The sequence below is a fragment of the Lagopus muta genome, chromosome 2 (assembly GCF_023343835.1).
Source record: "Lagopus muta isolate bLagMut1 chromosome 2, bLagMut1 primary, whole genome shotgun sequence".
Classification (NCBI taxonomy): Eukaryota; Metazoa; Chordata; class Aves; order Galliformes; family Phasianidae; genus Lagopus; species Lagopus muta.
Genome location: NC_064434.1, coordinates 96,740,835 through 96,757,251, shown reverse-complemented (window position 1 = coordinate 96,757,251; position 16,417 = coordinate 96,740,835). Strand labels below are relative to the sequence as shown.

Here is a 16,417-nt window from a genome sequence, read left to right as displayed (position 1 = left end):
CGTAATTCATGGCTTTGTCAGCACTTCTCATGGTTTAGTTTTCATCCCAGCTCTCTTTTAAGGACAGGGAAGAAACCTAGGTTACATGTGCATATCTGAAAGCTATCATCTGGCAGCAACTGTAATAAGGCAGTAAACCATTTTCTATTATACTCTCTTGTGCACTGTTTGTTTTGCTTTGTTCGTGTTAAAGATAACGGGGACTGAAGTTCTGCAATATTATTTTCTTCCTGTAATTGGGATTTTTGTTTTATTCCTGTTTTTTAGTTTGGTTTGGTTTAGTTTTTGTTGGTGGTGGGTTTTTTTTTTGGGGGGGGGGGGGGAGGGGAGGGGGGTTTTTGTTTTGTTTTTTTGAAGTATGAAAAGTACTAAGAGCCTTAGCTGATTGTGAAAGTTTATAGATAACAGATTACATCTGATCTGGCATCTGGTATTAATTGTGTGACTTCTTTAGTCTGCTGAAGATATAGGGGAAGATGAAAACCCAATCAAAGAAATCACAGATAAGATTATCGACCTTGTCAGTAAGCGTGATGGAAACAACACACTAATTGCTGCAGTTGCAGAAGTCAGAGTACAAAGACGACCGGTTAAAAACAAAACAGGTAAGTTTTTTCCCTGCCTCCAAATGACTTGCATGCTTTTTATGACTAGTAAAGACTTCCAGAGCAGGTGAAGCTTTTCTTACTTTTGAATCTATAGAAACTGTGAGAATCTCTGCCTGTTGGCCCTGTAACTGGGAACAACAGAGTTTTGCACCAGGATCGTGCTATTTTGAATAATAACATAAAGTGTTCTGCAAATGCTCTAGGCAAGTGACCTACCCTCTTAAAAGGGCTGCTCCTTTCCACGTAGAAGCAAGGAAGAGAGCTAGCTAGTTCTGAGAGCTCTCATGTAGTTTATGTGGTGACACCATTGTTCAGATGCAATGAATTAAATATTAAGGTCAAAAGTGTCCAATTGGCTTTCTGCATAGCACCAGGAATGCACGGGCATCTTATGGCCAGCCACAAGTGGAGAGGGAAATGACTTTGGTGGGCATGTAACCAATTGCTCCCAGGCCAAGAGAGACCTGGCAAGGCAGTGTAATGCAGCCTGCAGTACTGGTGCCTGTGATGACAAGAATTAAGTCTTCCATGAGGGGGCTGTTAGCTAGTAGTTAGAATACTAAACTCACTTAAAACATCCTGTATTCTAAAAGAGCTATGATTATCCTCACATTATTGAGACCAGTGCATAAACGAGGCTTAAAAGCTGAGATTACCCTTTGTGGAAAGCACTGACTGGAACACTTTGTTTGTAGCAGGGTTAACTGGTCTCATCTCTCTTCCAGATTTCTTGGTGCCATTACTGAGCTCAGTCTTAACAGTAGCCTGGATCTGTTGCCTGGTAACTGTTTTCTATTGGTGCATTCAAAAGCGCAGAAAGCAGAGCAGCCATACTCACACAGCATCTGATGACAACACCACCAACAACGTAAGGGAGCAGCTGAATCAAATAAAAAACCCCATAGAGAAACACGGAGCAAACACTGTTCCAATTAAAGACTATGAAAACAAAAACTCTAAAATCGCCAAAATAAGGACGCACAATTCAGAAGTGGAGGAAGATGACATGGACAAACACCAGCAAAAGGCCCGGTTTGCCAAGCAGCCAGCATATACTTTGGTAGACAGAGATGAAAAGCCACCCAACAGTACACCCACAAAACACCCAAACTGGACAAATAAACAGGACAACAGAGACTTGGAAAGTGTACAAAGTTTAAATAGAATGGAGTACATTGTATAGCAGACAGTTGGGTGCTGCCGTGCAGGGCCTTTAAATATCATTATAAAGGCACTCAAGAGCTTGTAGTTCTTAAACTGTTGTGTAATATTTGAGTCTAAGGCTATTATTTACTTAGAGTCCCTCTGTTAATTTAAGTTTTGACAAGCTGGCTTACACTGGCAATGATAGTTGCTGTGGTTGGCTGGAATACCAAGTGCTGCATTTCACATCTATGCAAAACTAGTCAAAAGTGCCCTAATGTAAATTCAGCTGTAGCTGATGCATCATGGAAATGTTTCATAAGGTATTACAGAGCCTTATTACTCTTCCTTAGCGTTAATTTTTTTTCTGCCAGATGTCCCAATTTATATCGTTTCTTTAGAATAATGCATTTTATTTATATTTATTGAATCTGAGTTTTTTGTATATTGGTTTTATGGTGACGTACAACTAGTTCTGTATTTGAAAGTGCCTTTGCAGCTCGGAACCACAGCAACTATCAAAAATAAGTTTATTATTTATTTTTTTATTGTATTTTTGTTGGGGGAGGGTGGGGGGAACTTGTCAGCAGTTGCTGGTAAATGAAGAATTTAAAGAGGAAAATGTGTCAAAAATAGAAGTTTGTATAGATATGTAAATAATTCTTTTTTATTAATCACTGTGTATATTTGATTTATTAACTTAATAATCAAGAGCCTTAAAATATCATTCCTTTTTATTTATATGTATGTGTTTAGAGTTGAAGGTTTTTGATAGCATTGTAAGCTTGTGGCTTCTTCATTTTGAATTTATTTTCTTGTTACATGTTGCCTATATGCCAAAATTAAGGTGTTCTAAAATAGTTTATTTTTAATAGGACGGGCTTTCATGCCTTGATGCTGGTTTTTGTACAATGTCAAATGTTTGAAACACCTTCCATAGTATCACTTTAAGACTATTTGTAAGTACTGACTGAGGCAGTTTAGATAATTAGACTAGAAAATTTTTTTTGCTGCTTTAGACTTGAAACCGAGTGACAGGCAGAGAATCTGCTAAGAAGCAGTTTAAGGGAACAAAACTGAGCTATTACTTTATGTAGATGAAATGTGAGTGGTTGCATGTAATTAAAATATCAAATTAGCGTGTGAAGTTGGAAACACAGCAATCTTATTTTGTAAATTCTGATTTTTTTTTTTCTCACCATGAATATGTAATACTGAACCACTTGTAGATTTGAATTTTTTTGTAATCTACTGCATTTAGGGAGTATTCTAATAAGCTAGTTGTTGAATACTTGAACAGTAGAATGTCCAGTAAGATCACTGTGTAGGTTTGCCATAGATTACACTGCCCGCCTTAACAAGTGAGGAAATCAAAGTGCTATTACAATGTTTAAGATCAAAAGGCTTATAAACATACTAATCTCGGTGGTTAACCATTGAGATCATGAAGATACCTTGTATTGTGATATTAGTGTTATATGAAAATGCATCTTTGATGTGTTGTTCCTGGCAATAAATCTTGAAAAGTAATATTTATTAAATTTTTTGTATGAAAACATAAAACAGCGTGGAGATTATTGAGCTTGGAAGCGCTCCCACCTGGTTAGTTGTGCTAAAGCAGTGGCAAGTGATGGCTTACATTTCTGAGACCTGATGCTGATTTTGGTAAAGTCGAGCTTTTTGTTGGATGATTACGCGTTTCTGTCTGGCTTTCATTCAAATTGAAGGGGTTCAAAAGCAACCTGTCCCTTGTTCTTGATGTCTTTTGGCTAATGTACCGCTGTGTCCTTTTGAAAAGAGAATGATAATGTGACTGGAATTGTGCAACTAGTTTATTTTGCATGGGCCAATGAACCAGCTGGTAACCAAATCTAAGTAGCTAGGCAAGATACAAACTGCTGACCTGGATGGGAAAGGTGCCATAGATTATACTGATGCCTAATGGGCAAAAAAATGCTTTGTAAAGCATAAAATAAACTCTCAGAATACTCTGAAATGGCTCAGTGCTTAACTAATGCAGCCCCTCCTGGCTTTGAGGGGCTGGGTGTGGAAGTACTGGTCAGTTGAATGATACCCTGCTCTTCATTTTAGCACCTTTCCCAATGAAGCTGTGACTTTGCTTTGCTAAAGCTGACAGAAACATTAAGTAAATAACAAATTCAGCTGACAAATAATATGAAAGAGGTTCATATTCCTTCTTGTACTTCATCTTAAGCCACTCCATGCAAGAGTTGAAAAACAATAGGCTTTTTCTTTCGTATTTGTTTGTAATAAATGCAGATAGCTTATATAAAGATTGTTATAATACAAACACTTGAAAATAATCTGAGCACAAGACCTACTGTTCTGTACTGTCTTTATCACCATTTGAAAAAAAAAAAAAAAAAAGGTAAAATCTCATTCTTTAGTGTTACTTTTTTTTTTTTTTTTTCAAGTTTATTTTAAGATGAGATTCTAACTTGTTGCTACATAATACCTTGAAAGGGTTACTGCTCTTACTGTTCACAGTTGCATGACATGTAGCTGAAGTACCAGGGAATCACCAGTTTACTGCTTGCTGAAGGAAAAATTGACAAGATTACCTTCATCTATCCACTTCAACAATACCTAAACAAATCCCATAAGTATTCTTTTTCCTTTGTTCCTAAATTTCTACAATCTGCAACAAAGCAAAGAAGTTGCATCTAAAAAAGCCACTTAATGGAATCCTCCAGCTGGCTTAGAGGCACAGTGAGGCTATCAACTGACTTGTTTTCTGTACTGTAACATTGAATTAACAACCTTCCTCTAGTATACACTTCACAGAGGTCTCAACTTCAACAATGCAAAACCATCTACTGCTTCTAAATCACATAAACATTTACACTTAGGCTTATTCCTTCAAATTCAAGACAGCCTTCTACTAAGCAAAATTAAAAAAAAACCAAAACAGAACACCAGGATTTCTGCTAGTCATGGGAACGTGTTTGTGACATGCTACTTCAAAGCCTGCTGAGGCAAATTCTAATTAGACTTAATCATCTAACACAGTGCCAATACTATTTAGATCTCCAAAGACAGCATAAAGGAAAATGTTGAGCATAGTATTAATTTATTTTTATATATTTTTTCCATGGCAACAAAGCACTGTGTTGACCATGTGGAGGTTTTGTTAGGGCATTGATTTCCTGTGTAACTCATCATAACCTGATGGCCTCACAAAATCAGAGAGGTAAAAGTTACATTATATCCTTGTATCTCAGTGGTAGCTTCAAGCTTACTTTACACTGGAGAATTTACAAAAAAAGAGCAGTCTTCCAAAGCCCAGAACTACCCCCCAGTGGAGGGTTGATATACAAAATGTTTTCTATTGGGATGAAAATAAATAGAAATACAAACATTTAAGGCTTTTTCATTAGAATATCAAGGCATGTTTACATTTATGGAAACTGTTCATTCATGGTTTACTACTTTGGGAAGATGCATTCTGTTTAGTCATGAGAAGCCTCCTGCTGCAAGTGTGTTTGGATTCCTATTTATCTAAGAATGAAAAATGTGTGCTTCTTGAGCTGTCATTTAAACATATTATTAAAGTTCATAAGTTGCTCCTCTTTGCTCCCACAGTTCTGCTATTCCTATGGTTAACTGAGCCCATCAAATCTGGGTTTGGTTCAACGTGAACTGAACACAGCCACATCAAAGTCACTGCACCTCCACATGGAAAGGGCCCACCTTACATGGAGGTGACTAGCAAAAAAGCTGCTGACCATGCATATTACATCAGCCTGACAATAAATTCATGTCACTGGGTGAAGGATAGCCTTGGGAACGGCTATTTCTGTGTTGTTAATACAAGCAAATGACAGCCAGACAGCTCATGTATATTTGAAGCCCAGCATCTAAGTAATACAAACCAGCTCAGGGCATAAATATGAAACTAGCAATCCTCAAGCTATCTTCACAGATGAAAATATTTTTCTCTTTATAGTAGCAATACTTGTTCTTGCACCAATGGACACCTCTCCATGGCAAGAGTTAATATTATTAATCAGCTCCCTGGCAAGCTAGAAAATGTACATGGTTACTTTCTCCTTTGCTCCTTGAAGACTGGATGATGCAGCTTGTCATCTGCTATCCCCAGTGTGCCTGCTCCAGCCTTCATCCTCTAGCTTGGATTGCAGCCCTTTGGCTTTGCAGGGTTCCCCCGGAACAAGTCACAAGGCAAAGGCAATTTTTATATTTGTGTCTGCAAAGATGAGAAGTTCTGACAAGGGAAGTACCAAATTCAGCCTTTTCCTCCCCAGATGATGGAAGTGATTGCATAAGCTCCTCCTCCCTTTCTAAAAGAAGCAAGATACTAACAGATGCTTGATATTCAAGAATTTTTCAGCTTCTCCTTTTGCAGTAGTAACACCAGTGGTCATTATGATTACTGTTTACAGAGTCTGTTTTTAAAGGCTAGCCATTTTTCCCCTTGGTTTGGGAATACAAAACCAAACAGAAAAATGTCTGTGCTGAATGTGATTAATTCCAATTCTTGGACGTGGAGGAGAAAAGAGTTGAAGGTTGTAAGCAGTCTGTTGGCCATCGGATGGTTGGCAGATGGCTTACCGAGCACTGGGGCAGCCGCAGAGCGCTGCGGTATCAGACAGGCGTCAGACCAGAGTTGCAGCCCACAGCTTCCAGCCAGCTCCTTCTCTGTGATGTGCAAATTGTTCCAACCAGTTTCTCTACAGGGTGGAGGAATAAACTTCTATTCTTTTCATTCTAGCGTTATGAGATCACATGAATATTAAAAAGGGGCATGCACATCTCTCAAATTATAGCTCTAGACCATTTTCCTTAAAGATTTGGTGCATAATCAAAAAGACAATTATTCTGGCAGAAAATAAAGCAGTTCCAGAGCTAGATTACCAATTCTTGTTGCTGAGGTAGTAACTGAAGGGGTTGTCTCAGCTCTACTAAAGGATGTATCTGGCAACATATGAGCAAATCAGTGAATTTCTCATTCACAAAAAGGACGTTGCTACCTCTCACAGCAACGAATTCCCGACTCTGGAATAACTGAAACGTGGTAAAGGAGTTAGGATGTTGGAGGCTATTTCCCTGGACAAATTCCAGGTTATAGCTGAAATGCCCTAGGGCACAACATTGTTTTCACAACTATTATACAAATTCTTAGCATAAGCCAATGTTGAACAAAAAGTCCCAATCTAAAAATGTCACCGTCTTGCCACTGTGGAAGAGACAAGGTCACACACTACCAGGTTCCAGGAAGTTATGTGGAATAAAGAAGTGAGCAAGAAGGGAGAACTGTGTTAAGGAATAGATGAACAAGTTGATGAAAGACTTTGCATGAGCTCTTTAACCAACATGCATTACCATGAAGAAACTGCTTGCTCTCAACCATCAAAATAAGCATATTCATACTCCTCTCAGGTTCAGCAGCAGAACACCTTGATATCCCTTTGATGAAAGGCTCGATGTGCTGCTGTTTCCCCAGTGCCCAATCTTTCCTTCATATAGTTTTCTGGATACTATTTAATGATTATCAGAGAAGAAAAAAAGCAGAATGCAAAGTGAGGAGTGCCTTGTATTAAACCTCATTTCTGAGGCCAAGCCACATTTTCCACTGCTGCTCAAAGACTCTTGATACTATTAACTGTGTTTGCTCAAGCTTGCATTGGAGCGCTTTAATACAGCAGGAGACATTTCATTAGGTACTGATACAGACAACAAGATAACTACTGTTAACATGAACAACATGGATATTCTAGTTACATTTTACATTCTTATTTCAACTGCTTTTCAATGCAAACAAAAAGTTATTTCCTCTATATTTTTCCTTTAAAAAAGATCAACTTTCCCTTCAAAAGCCAATGAGATAATGATTTAAAAATGCCAATTAAAACCCAAAGAATGTGACCCACATGCAGAGTTGTGAGAGGGAAGGAAATTTACACTGAAAAAATAAATGTTCCAGCAAGTTTATCTAACACTTCACTGAGACAAATATTTTGTAGTAAAGAAAGGTTTTGTTCTTAAAATTTTCCTTTTTTGTTAGAAACAAGTGTTCTTGATATTCTTCAAGTCAAGTGTTACGCTGAAATGCGACAATGCAGTGGTAGTAACATGCTTGTATGAGCTGTAGAACCTGGTATGCAGAACTACAATTTGACAATCATCAGAACTAGCACAGTGCCCATCACCCAAATAGAAGTGTTCTACTAGCTGAAAACTTTCCTACGGATCAGCGCTGGGCAAAGGATATTTTACATCAGCTGCTTTCTTTTAATATATAAATATGTAAAAGGCTGGCCTAGCCTTTGATGTACGTTTAAATACACAGGTTCACTACACAAATATTTTAACTGCTTCTTTGTAACACGTACTGGAAATGATGGTCTGGGCACATTAGTTTGGCTGGGAAAGGATTGCTTTGCTATCAGCAAACGGCACAGACCAAATTAAGCAGACTGTGGGCTGTAGCCAGTCAGCTGCTCAGACCTACACATATTTCAGAGAAGTTCAAAGAAGCACTGAAGAAAAAACAAACGTAAAAAACAAACCCAGAAGAAAAAAATGAAGACGTTATTTCTGTGCTTCAATGGAGACTTCAGAATAGAATAGAGCCTTAAATATTTAATATCTTTAATAAAGATGTTGTATGCTAACAGTATGCTAACTCTGCTGTGTAGCAAATTTGTAATAGCAAGCCTGGGCCAAGACTTGAAAGCTGCTCGTTTTCCATTACTGGGGCTCAGTTTCCAGCAGGCATTCTTTTTTCTCCTGATCCTAACCGTGACTTGGAAACCAGGTTAGCATTTCTAGAGCATGCCAGACCACACACATCTGTCAGTCATCTGGATGCAGGTGGACTGCAGATAAAGAAAAACCCCAAGGCTCAGGAGAAGAACCTCGGGGTGAAAGCAGACAGGTAACACAAGCATATGCTAACAACACATTTCAGGTATCACATTAAATTCTCCACAGCATTTGCAAAAGGTAAACTTTTATAGTAGTCCTAATGCACAGAGGAGAAGAAAGAACAATTCTGAGTGGTAGCACCATCTAAAATCCAGAAATGACAATATTGAAACTTTTTCCCTAAAATCCCCTGCATTTCTGAAAGGATCCAAGAGATAGCTTTTCAAATTAACTGCTAAATACACAGCCAGAAAGCAGTGGGTCTCAGAAACAAGCCTAGGGACCTAACAAACCACCAATTACAGTTCACTGTAAAGTTCACTGTAATTGTTCTGAGCCTGTAAGCTCAAACATTTTTAAACAATCTATGCCTACATTTGTTAATTTTACAAGATCACTATTTTAAACAGATGTTCTCATGTTATCAGTAAGATGATGGGAGACAGCACTCTAAGTAACAAAACAAAATATCCTAAAAGCAAAATCAAGTACTCAGCTGCAGAAAAAGCAATAATTTTATCTGCCCTTACAAACGTATGAGAGTCATTTTTAAGGGTGGATGCAGATATGTTACTCAGTTACAAGTAAAACTAATCTGTAATTATAAGGCCAAACTAGTAAGAATAGTAATATTCACTGATATAAGATACACATGGTGAAGTGTATCTTGCATCATACTTGATTCTAATACTTGAATTATGTTCTTCTGAATAAGAGAAGTGCAAGAGGAGGGGAAGCTTCTGACTCTGAAGCTATTAGTAGTAGTTTGGGGCTTACTTGCTCCAGCCTGCCCACAGTTCTCACAGAAACAATCTGTGTGTTTGCCACTTTGGGAAAGCCATCATAATGCCCCTTTGCTAAGCAGAACAAAACAAAAAAAACAAATATCAAAAACAAATAAACAAAAAACCTAAAGTAAATCTGCCAACTCAACATGTGTCTGTTCTTACATAATAATCTTCTAATAGTTCATCTCCTACAGTTACCTGTTGCAACCAAGAATATAATGGAAAATTCAAAAGCACAGTAGAAATAAAGGAAATGTAAAACTACAGACTAGAATATATGCTTGTACCATTTGTTGTCAGATTATTTACTCTTAGGACTTAAATAAGCCATCTAGAAAATGGCTGAAACCTTAATATAAATAATCAAGCAATTCTGTTTTACTTACTTTTATTTCTCTGAAACTTAACTAGATGTCCTTATACTCTTTATATCTCAAAACAAAAGAGCAGTAAACATACCTCAGGCTGTTATTCCAAACCCAGGTTCATTTACAGCCTTCCCTTTGCTTGCTACTAGGAAAGACCTTTCTGCAGAGCCTGAAGATTGGCAAGCATTAGCAACCTTACTGCAAAGCACTGTAACACGTAAACAGGCTGAAAGACAAAAAAAGAACATGTATTCATGTATTCTAGCATGCATGCAGAATCCTTTTCCTTTAGGAAAAAGCAGAAGTTTTTTATAGCAGCAAAGATGCTGTTCAACTATCAGTGCTTTGCTGACAGCTGCTGAGTTATTGACTCTCACCGGTACTACACACCACCTCTAGTGCCACGGATGTGGATCTCCCCATGAATCTAGATGAGTCTACTCACAACATAAGTGTGTGTCAGTAAGAATTTTGCAATATTTTCTTCACATAAAATGTCTGTGCTTACACTGATTTTGAGAGAAGGGTCAAAAGGAAATTGCTTGCCGTTTTATTTTAACCATTTAAAAATATAAACATGAAATAGGAAGTTACATTTCCATAGCACATTAGCATTCAAGTTACAAAAAGAGTACCAAAAAGCCTTGAACAGTTAAAAATTATCCCTATCTTAAAAAATTCCAATTGCTAACACCTCAAAAGCACCGTGTGGTGACCTCACACACAAACAAGGGTTGATTTTGAAACCTGAGTGCATGTTTGTGTTACATTTTTACAGGTAGCAAATGCATGACCACTTGTATCCACAGCTCAGTTTAGAAATAGGTATTCATGTGAAAACTGCCCAAGCACAAGCAAGGGAAAGCCAACTGAAAATGCAGCCCTTCAATTACCAACAATATCAAAATCCAGCTAAAGATGTATTTGAAATAACCTCAACTTGTCTTACTCTTGTAAATATCATATGAATAAACCAGAAACTTCCTAACATGGAAAAGGATTAATTTTGACCAAAACAAACTGTGTGCTTAGAAACAAGGAAAAAAAAAGATAACTGTAGCTGTTGAGGGATTACAATAGTGATTTGAGCTCATACTGTCATCAGCTGTCAGGACTTCTTAATAGTATCAAAACAATCACTGGTCTGAAATTTTGCTTAGTAAATATTATGTTATAGGAGATTTTTCTTTCTCTAAATATTACACTTGGTTTGTACAATATTTATGTATCTAATACGAAAAGATATGATTACCTTCATTACAGTTCCAAATAGCTAAGATGCCTCGTTAACTGGTTATTTAAAATTTTATCTAATTTTGACTTTTTTAAAAAATAAATTTTTTAAATTTAATTGCTTCCTACTTTTTGTATATGCTTTCCAAACACAAATCTGGCTGTCTGCCCACACTACCATGGTGATATTTCAGTCTTTATGGTTTCTTAAGCCTTCGTAGTTTTAACTTCCTGAGACCATCTTCACCTTCTTTTTTCCTTTTTTGGATCAGCTTCTTTGAAGACACAGTCTGCATTTCTAAATAGGATGCTAAAGGCACCACAGGTAATTCTTCAGTGGTTGTGTCTGGCTCATTTTGGTTTGTCCTCATAGAAAGAGGCTGGGATTGGTTTGTTCCAAAAGTAAGTAAGTTTTCATCAGATGCAATTTTTTTAAAGTCTTGTTTAGAAAACAACCTGGAATTAAGTGGGGTCTTCTCCTCCAAGAACAGACCTAGGTGATCATCACTGCACTTACTCCTTTCTGTGTTGCCAGGAATAAAAGGAGTCTCTTCAGAGGATATTTCTTTGAAATGGTTTAACTTTTCTTCTGAACTACAACTCTTTTGTTGAGACTGTGTTTCAGATATTTTTTGATTTTGTTTTGGGCCTAGCAGTGCTGACTCATAGCTACAAGGAGAATTTTTGCTTAGAAGTCTTGACTTCAACCGCTCCACAGAATGAGGTTTTTGCTGGCTGCTAGCATCCTCTGCCTGTCTCTGATTAACATTATTTTCCAGCTCTGAAACAGGAAACTCCAAGTTGCTCTCAGCTGTATTTATGCAGTTCTTTAGCCGTCCTGTGCTCCTCCATTTCACTTCTGATTGAGGACTGGGAGAAGTTTGACAGTCATTCTTTCTGTTCCCTGTCTGTAAGCCCACTGAGCCAAGATCCACTTTCTTGGAGTCCTTGTTGGTTTGAGGTTTGCTCACACTATTTTTCCCCTTTTTTGTCCTTTTCACACTGCAATAAAAAGGGATATTGTTTTTAATAAAAAGAAATGTTTGCTGTCTCAATCTGCCCTTCTTACAAAATCTGAAAGACCACCAGGGCAACTCTCTTTTTGAATGTGGAAAAAAAATCCCCGTATATCATCTTGACAAGCAGTAATGTTTGCCTAGTGTGGATAATATCAAGTATTATCCATCTGATTTTCCACTGCACTAGGGGAACCCTACTTATTAATGACTAAGCCACTAAGGAGTTCACATTCTATTCCAAGAGGCAGAACTGGATTCATTACAAGTGTTAAAGGTCAACACAACATAAGTATATTGAATTCCTTCCCAAACCGGCTAGATAAAATAGTATGTCATAAGTGCCTAAATGATTCCAAACCATTCCCAGATATCCATATGCATAATGTATATCTAAGAATAGAGGGGGGCAGGCTGGAGAAGCAGTGTGTGCGCCTGTGTGACTTTCTAATCTCTAGTTTAGAAACATTCCTCTGGAATTTTTCCCAGGACATTTCAAAGCACTACTTTAAAGCTAACCACCACTCATCTAATATCAAGCCTGCTCATCTGGGAAGGACTTAGGTAATGCACGCAGATGATATTCTGAAAGGAATTATACAGGAAAAGGGAATCAATCACAAGGGACATGACAGAGCATCAGTTCATACACACTCCTCGGCAGAGTGCCTTACCTACCAATCCAAACTTCACACAGATTGCGAAATGAACTTTGTGCACGAGTACTGAAGCTGCCTACTTAAAGTTTTCAGTCTAAATTGCTATAGAACACCCCATATTGGCACTGCCTTCTGCTGGTCTGCTGGCACCAAGCAGTTCCCAGATTGATATTTAACTCCTTCGAAAAGTGGTTCCTACAGAATAGGTAGAACTGGCATCCTCCAAATCTAATCTCCCTTCCAAAAACAACAAACAAGACAAGTTTGCCAGACTTCACAGCAAATCCCCAAGTCCACGGTTGATATACTAAATATGTGGAAATTCTGGCAGTTGGTGCAAATAAAAATAGCACCCTGGTACAGCAGGCAACACGCTCTGCTGACCAACCAAAGCCCTCATCTACTACAGGCCAGAGTTGTGCAGGGCCCTCTTCAGCTGTGGCAAAATATCCAGACTATCACACAACCACTGCAGATTCTCCAAACAAATGAAATACATATTTGCAAGTGTTTTTCACCAGACTCAAACAGCACTTATTTATTTTGGCTCAGAGCTTCTTTCAAGAAAAAGACACCCTGTTTTGGTTCTGCCTTGTGCTACAGGAGATATCTATACGGGTTATAACAGCTTTCATTTTTTTATGTCGTACAGAATAAGAAGGATCATTTTACGTCCTTTATTCACAGCAGAGCGACAGCCCTAATGATGTTGAATAATCTTTTAAAGAGAAGTTCATATTATTTGACATTTTACTACATAGACTAGATTCTATTAACACAAATTCTATCAGGTTCTAAATATAACAACTTAGAAACAAAGAGACATACATTTCCTTCAAGATATCTTGCTTTATCTGTTCGTTCAGACTAAGCTGAAGCTTTCTGTTTTCAGCAGATTCAGAAAAATATTCAGATGTCCCATTGGAAACTTCTTTCTGTTCCAAAAGAAAACACAGGTTTGAAATGTGACACATCAAGATACAATTATTCAACATTAAGCTTCATTTCTAATACTAAGACTTGCAGATGTTCTTTATTATTCTGATCTGAGCAGTCTAAAAGAAACAGCAAAGAAGAGAATTATTTTTAATTTTTTAATACTTGGGTCTAGTCAGTTCACTCCCTTTTCAGACTCCCAGTGAACATATTTCATATGCTAAAATATATCACAAACAAACAAGACTGAAACATAAAGGATGCAGCTTTCCAAACTGTCTGAGAAACTGTTGGCAAATATTTGACATCTTTGTGGCTCAAACTGTGACAAATGCCAGGAATCTCTCTTGCAGACAGGAGCATGTTTGTCAGTTTTTTTCTGAAGAGACTGACTGGCGCAGTGGTCTATACACTTATTCTCAGAAGAATTCCCATAATTTTCCATACTTACAAAAAATATACAGAGTATTACTTGCTCATTTAAGAAGGTAAGGGTTAAAATTTTTAATACTAACATTCAAACACTCCAGCTTGTGGTGGTTGGCTACTACAGGACAACAGGGGAATTCTTTCTGGTCTCAACTAACAGCAGTACCATATTTTTAAATAATGTGAGATTGAGGCAACAGGGAGGGAAGGAAAATGCTCTTTTTCTTCAAGCTGTGAGCATTTCCTTTCACAATGAAAGGATCTCAATGAGAGAAGGGCCAGTTGCTGACTTCACTATTAACCACCACACACTTCAAAATAATATTATCTCTGAGGCTAGAAAGGAAAAAAAAAAACAACATTGCAAAGTCAAGAAGAGAAGAGGCTCTCTGTGCCTCCTTTCCTCTGATAGCTTTTTTCTCCATCAGATCAAATGATGAAACTTCTGACTGGGGGATCATCAAATGTAGGGAGTGCTTCTTGATATCATTTCTTGATCTGAGCTCTAAATCCAGCTCACTAAAAGCGAGGCAGTATGAAAGAATGGAAACACAGGGGGACAGCAGAGGGAGGAAGCTAAGCATGTATATGGAACATGTTACCTAGAACGCCACTCAGGAACCTGTCACTGAGATGGGATTAAGCTGCCCATTTCAGTTCCTATAGGAGAAGGGGTAAATCCCACCACTCTTTCCAGAAGAACAAAGCAGTGAAATCAGTTTTCTGCCTTGTAAGCAGAAAGAGGGTAGTCAAGTCAGGCAAAGAAAATGGGCCCTTGTGACACTTCAAAAAACTACAGCTGTTTTGAGCCTTCGTTTCAGAGGCAATCTGTGCAAATGTTTGTGTGTACATTAACAGATGCATGAAGTTCTGTGCACAAACACTGCAACACGTGTTTACAATAAGCACAAAATACACTGGACGTGCGTGCAAAGCGATTTCAATCTCAAAAATCAAGCCTGACTAGTTTAATCTGAAGGATGAATTGCTGCTTCTATTCCTGCGAGAGATATGGGCTTCCTAATTTAACTTCATATGTTTTCATATTTTGTGAGCTACTGAAGAAGGAAATATTATGAAGATACTAAAAGATCTGTGCTACTTTTAAGAGAATGCACAGACTAACTGTAAAGTCTGTAGAAACTAATTTGACTTCCTGTAACATCTGCACGACTCAGACTGAAGGATCTTGCACAATAATGCTGTATCAGAGCAGCCAGAGAGCACTCTTAGTTAGCCAGAGAAGTACAAACAGAGAAGCATCTGAACTTTCCTCGTTGCAAGTTATAGTAATTGGAAAGGCTAATTGCATTACGTCTGCTTCAGTCCTCAGCTGAGAACATCAGTGAGGCAGCCTATGATAGGATCACCAGACCACTAAGATGATTTTCATAGATATGGTAAACAATGGGTGGAAAGTAGCACTTGGTACAAAAACCTGTGTGTCAGTGCAGACAGGGGAGGATCGAGGACGGCTGCTGTCCACACATACTACTGCAGGTAAGCAATAAACCTCAGTTCTAACTTGTATCCCATTATAAGCAGTGAACGATTGCTGCCTGGAATGTGCAGTCGAGGGTGTGAAGAGCAGACCCCAGAGAAAGGCGGAGATAACAAAGCCATTCCGCTGTGAGTTGAGTCAGACTGGAAGTTAATGGCTCAGAATGGAAGGGCAGACACGTTTGCTGTGCCATCATCAACCTTTCATTTTGTTTGCCAGTAACTTATCGCACAACACAGTGACAGAAAAGGGTTAAGGTATTAAAAAAATAATCAAAATGATTTATATGTGAAACACTTCTGAACATGCCCTCTAAGTACAGTAGATTTTCCCCTTAGAACCACACCCTGTAAGTGCTGTATTTTGAGAGCTGAACAATTAACATGAGGCATATGAGTCAGTCTTTGAAAAACTCTGTGGGAACCAAAGAGCCTTTTGCTATTAGGAGTGATGTAAACTCCCTAAGGCTGGAATAAGTCCACAATAGAAGGCAAAGAGTCACAAATAACAACAATGGGCACTCCATAAACAACCAAGAGATTCAGCCATTACTGGTGATACTTCCTTTATTTTCTTTATTAGACTTAATTATTTTAGTTAATTAAGAAAAATAAAAAATCCTGTCTGTTTTGGGAATACTATTTATTTCCTATGGGAACTTCAGAACTTGTTAAAGAAAGAAAAAAAAGCTAATCTGTTCTCATCCTGTCTAGTAATCCCAAATTCCTTTTAGGCAGTGAAATAATTAAAGAAAAATATTCCAGGCATAAAAAGGAGGACAGCAGAAGCAGACATCATATAAACAATGACACCACGACAGAGAAAAACGT

General features: G+C 37.9%; 2 protein-coding genes and 1 long non-coding RNA gene across 10 annotated transcripts in view; 1 reads left to right on the top strand and 2 right to left on the bottom strand.

Annotated features, from left to right (window-relative positions):
- Window positions 1–4,143, top strand: part of JAG1 (jagged canonical Notch ligand 1) — a 36,910-nt gene extending 32,767 nt beyond the window's left edge. The window contains exons 24-25 of one of the 2 annotated variants that reach the window (XM_048938323.1): window positions 455–605; window positions 1,334–4,143. In XM_048938323.1, coding sequence (XP_048794280.1) covers window positions 455–605; window positions 1,334–1,791 — 609 coding nt within the window. In that variant the 3' untranslated portion in view covers window positions 1,792–4,143. The remainder of the gene's footprint in view (window positions 1–454; window positions 606–1,333) is intronic. The other variant, XM_048938322.1, reaches the window with a different exon arrangement.
- Window positions 4,144–6,098: 1,955 nt separating this feature from the next.
- LOC125690188 (uncharacterized) lies at window positions 6,099–8,388 on the bottom strand. The gene is made up of 2 exons (XR_007375550.1): window positions 6,957–8,388; window positions 6,099–6,460 (listed from the first exon to the last, which is right to left on the bottom strand). It is a non-coding gene; the product is annotated as an uncharacterized LOC125690188 (long non-coding RNA).
- A 1,959-nt stretch (window positions 8,389–10,347) lies between these two features.
- LOC125690178 (SLX4 interacting protein) overlaps window positions 10,348–16,417 on the bottom strand; it is a 72,842-nt gene continuing 66,772 nt past the window's right edge. For all 7 annotated transcript variants that reach the window (XM_048938302.1, XM_048938307.1, XM_048938303.1 and 4 more), the window contains 2 exons: window positions 13,550–13,656; window positions 10,348–12,048 (listed from right to left, as the gene is read on the bottom strand). In XM_048938302.1, the coding sequence (XP_048794259.1) occupies window positions 11,244–12,048; window positions 13,550–13,656 (912 nt within the window). In that variant the 3' untranslated portion in view covers window positions 10,348–11,243. The remainder of the gene's footprint in view (window positions 12,049–13,549; window positions 13,657–16,417) is intronic.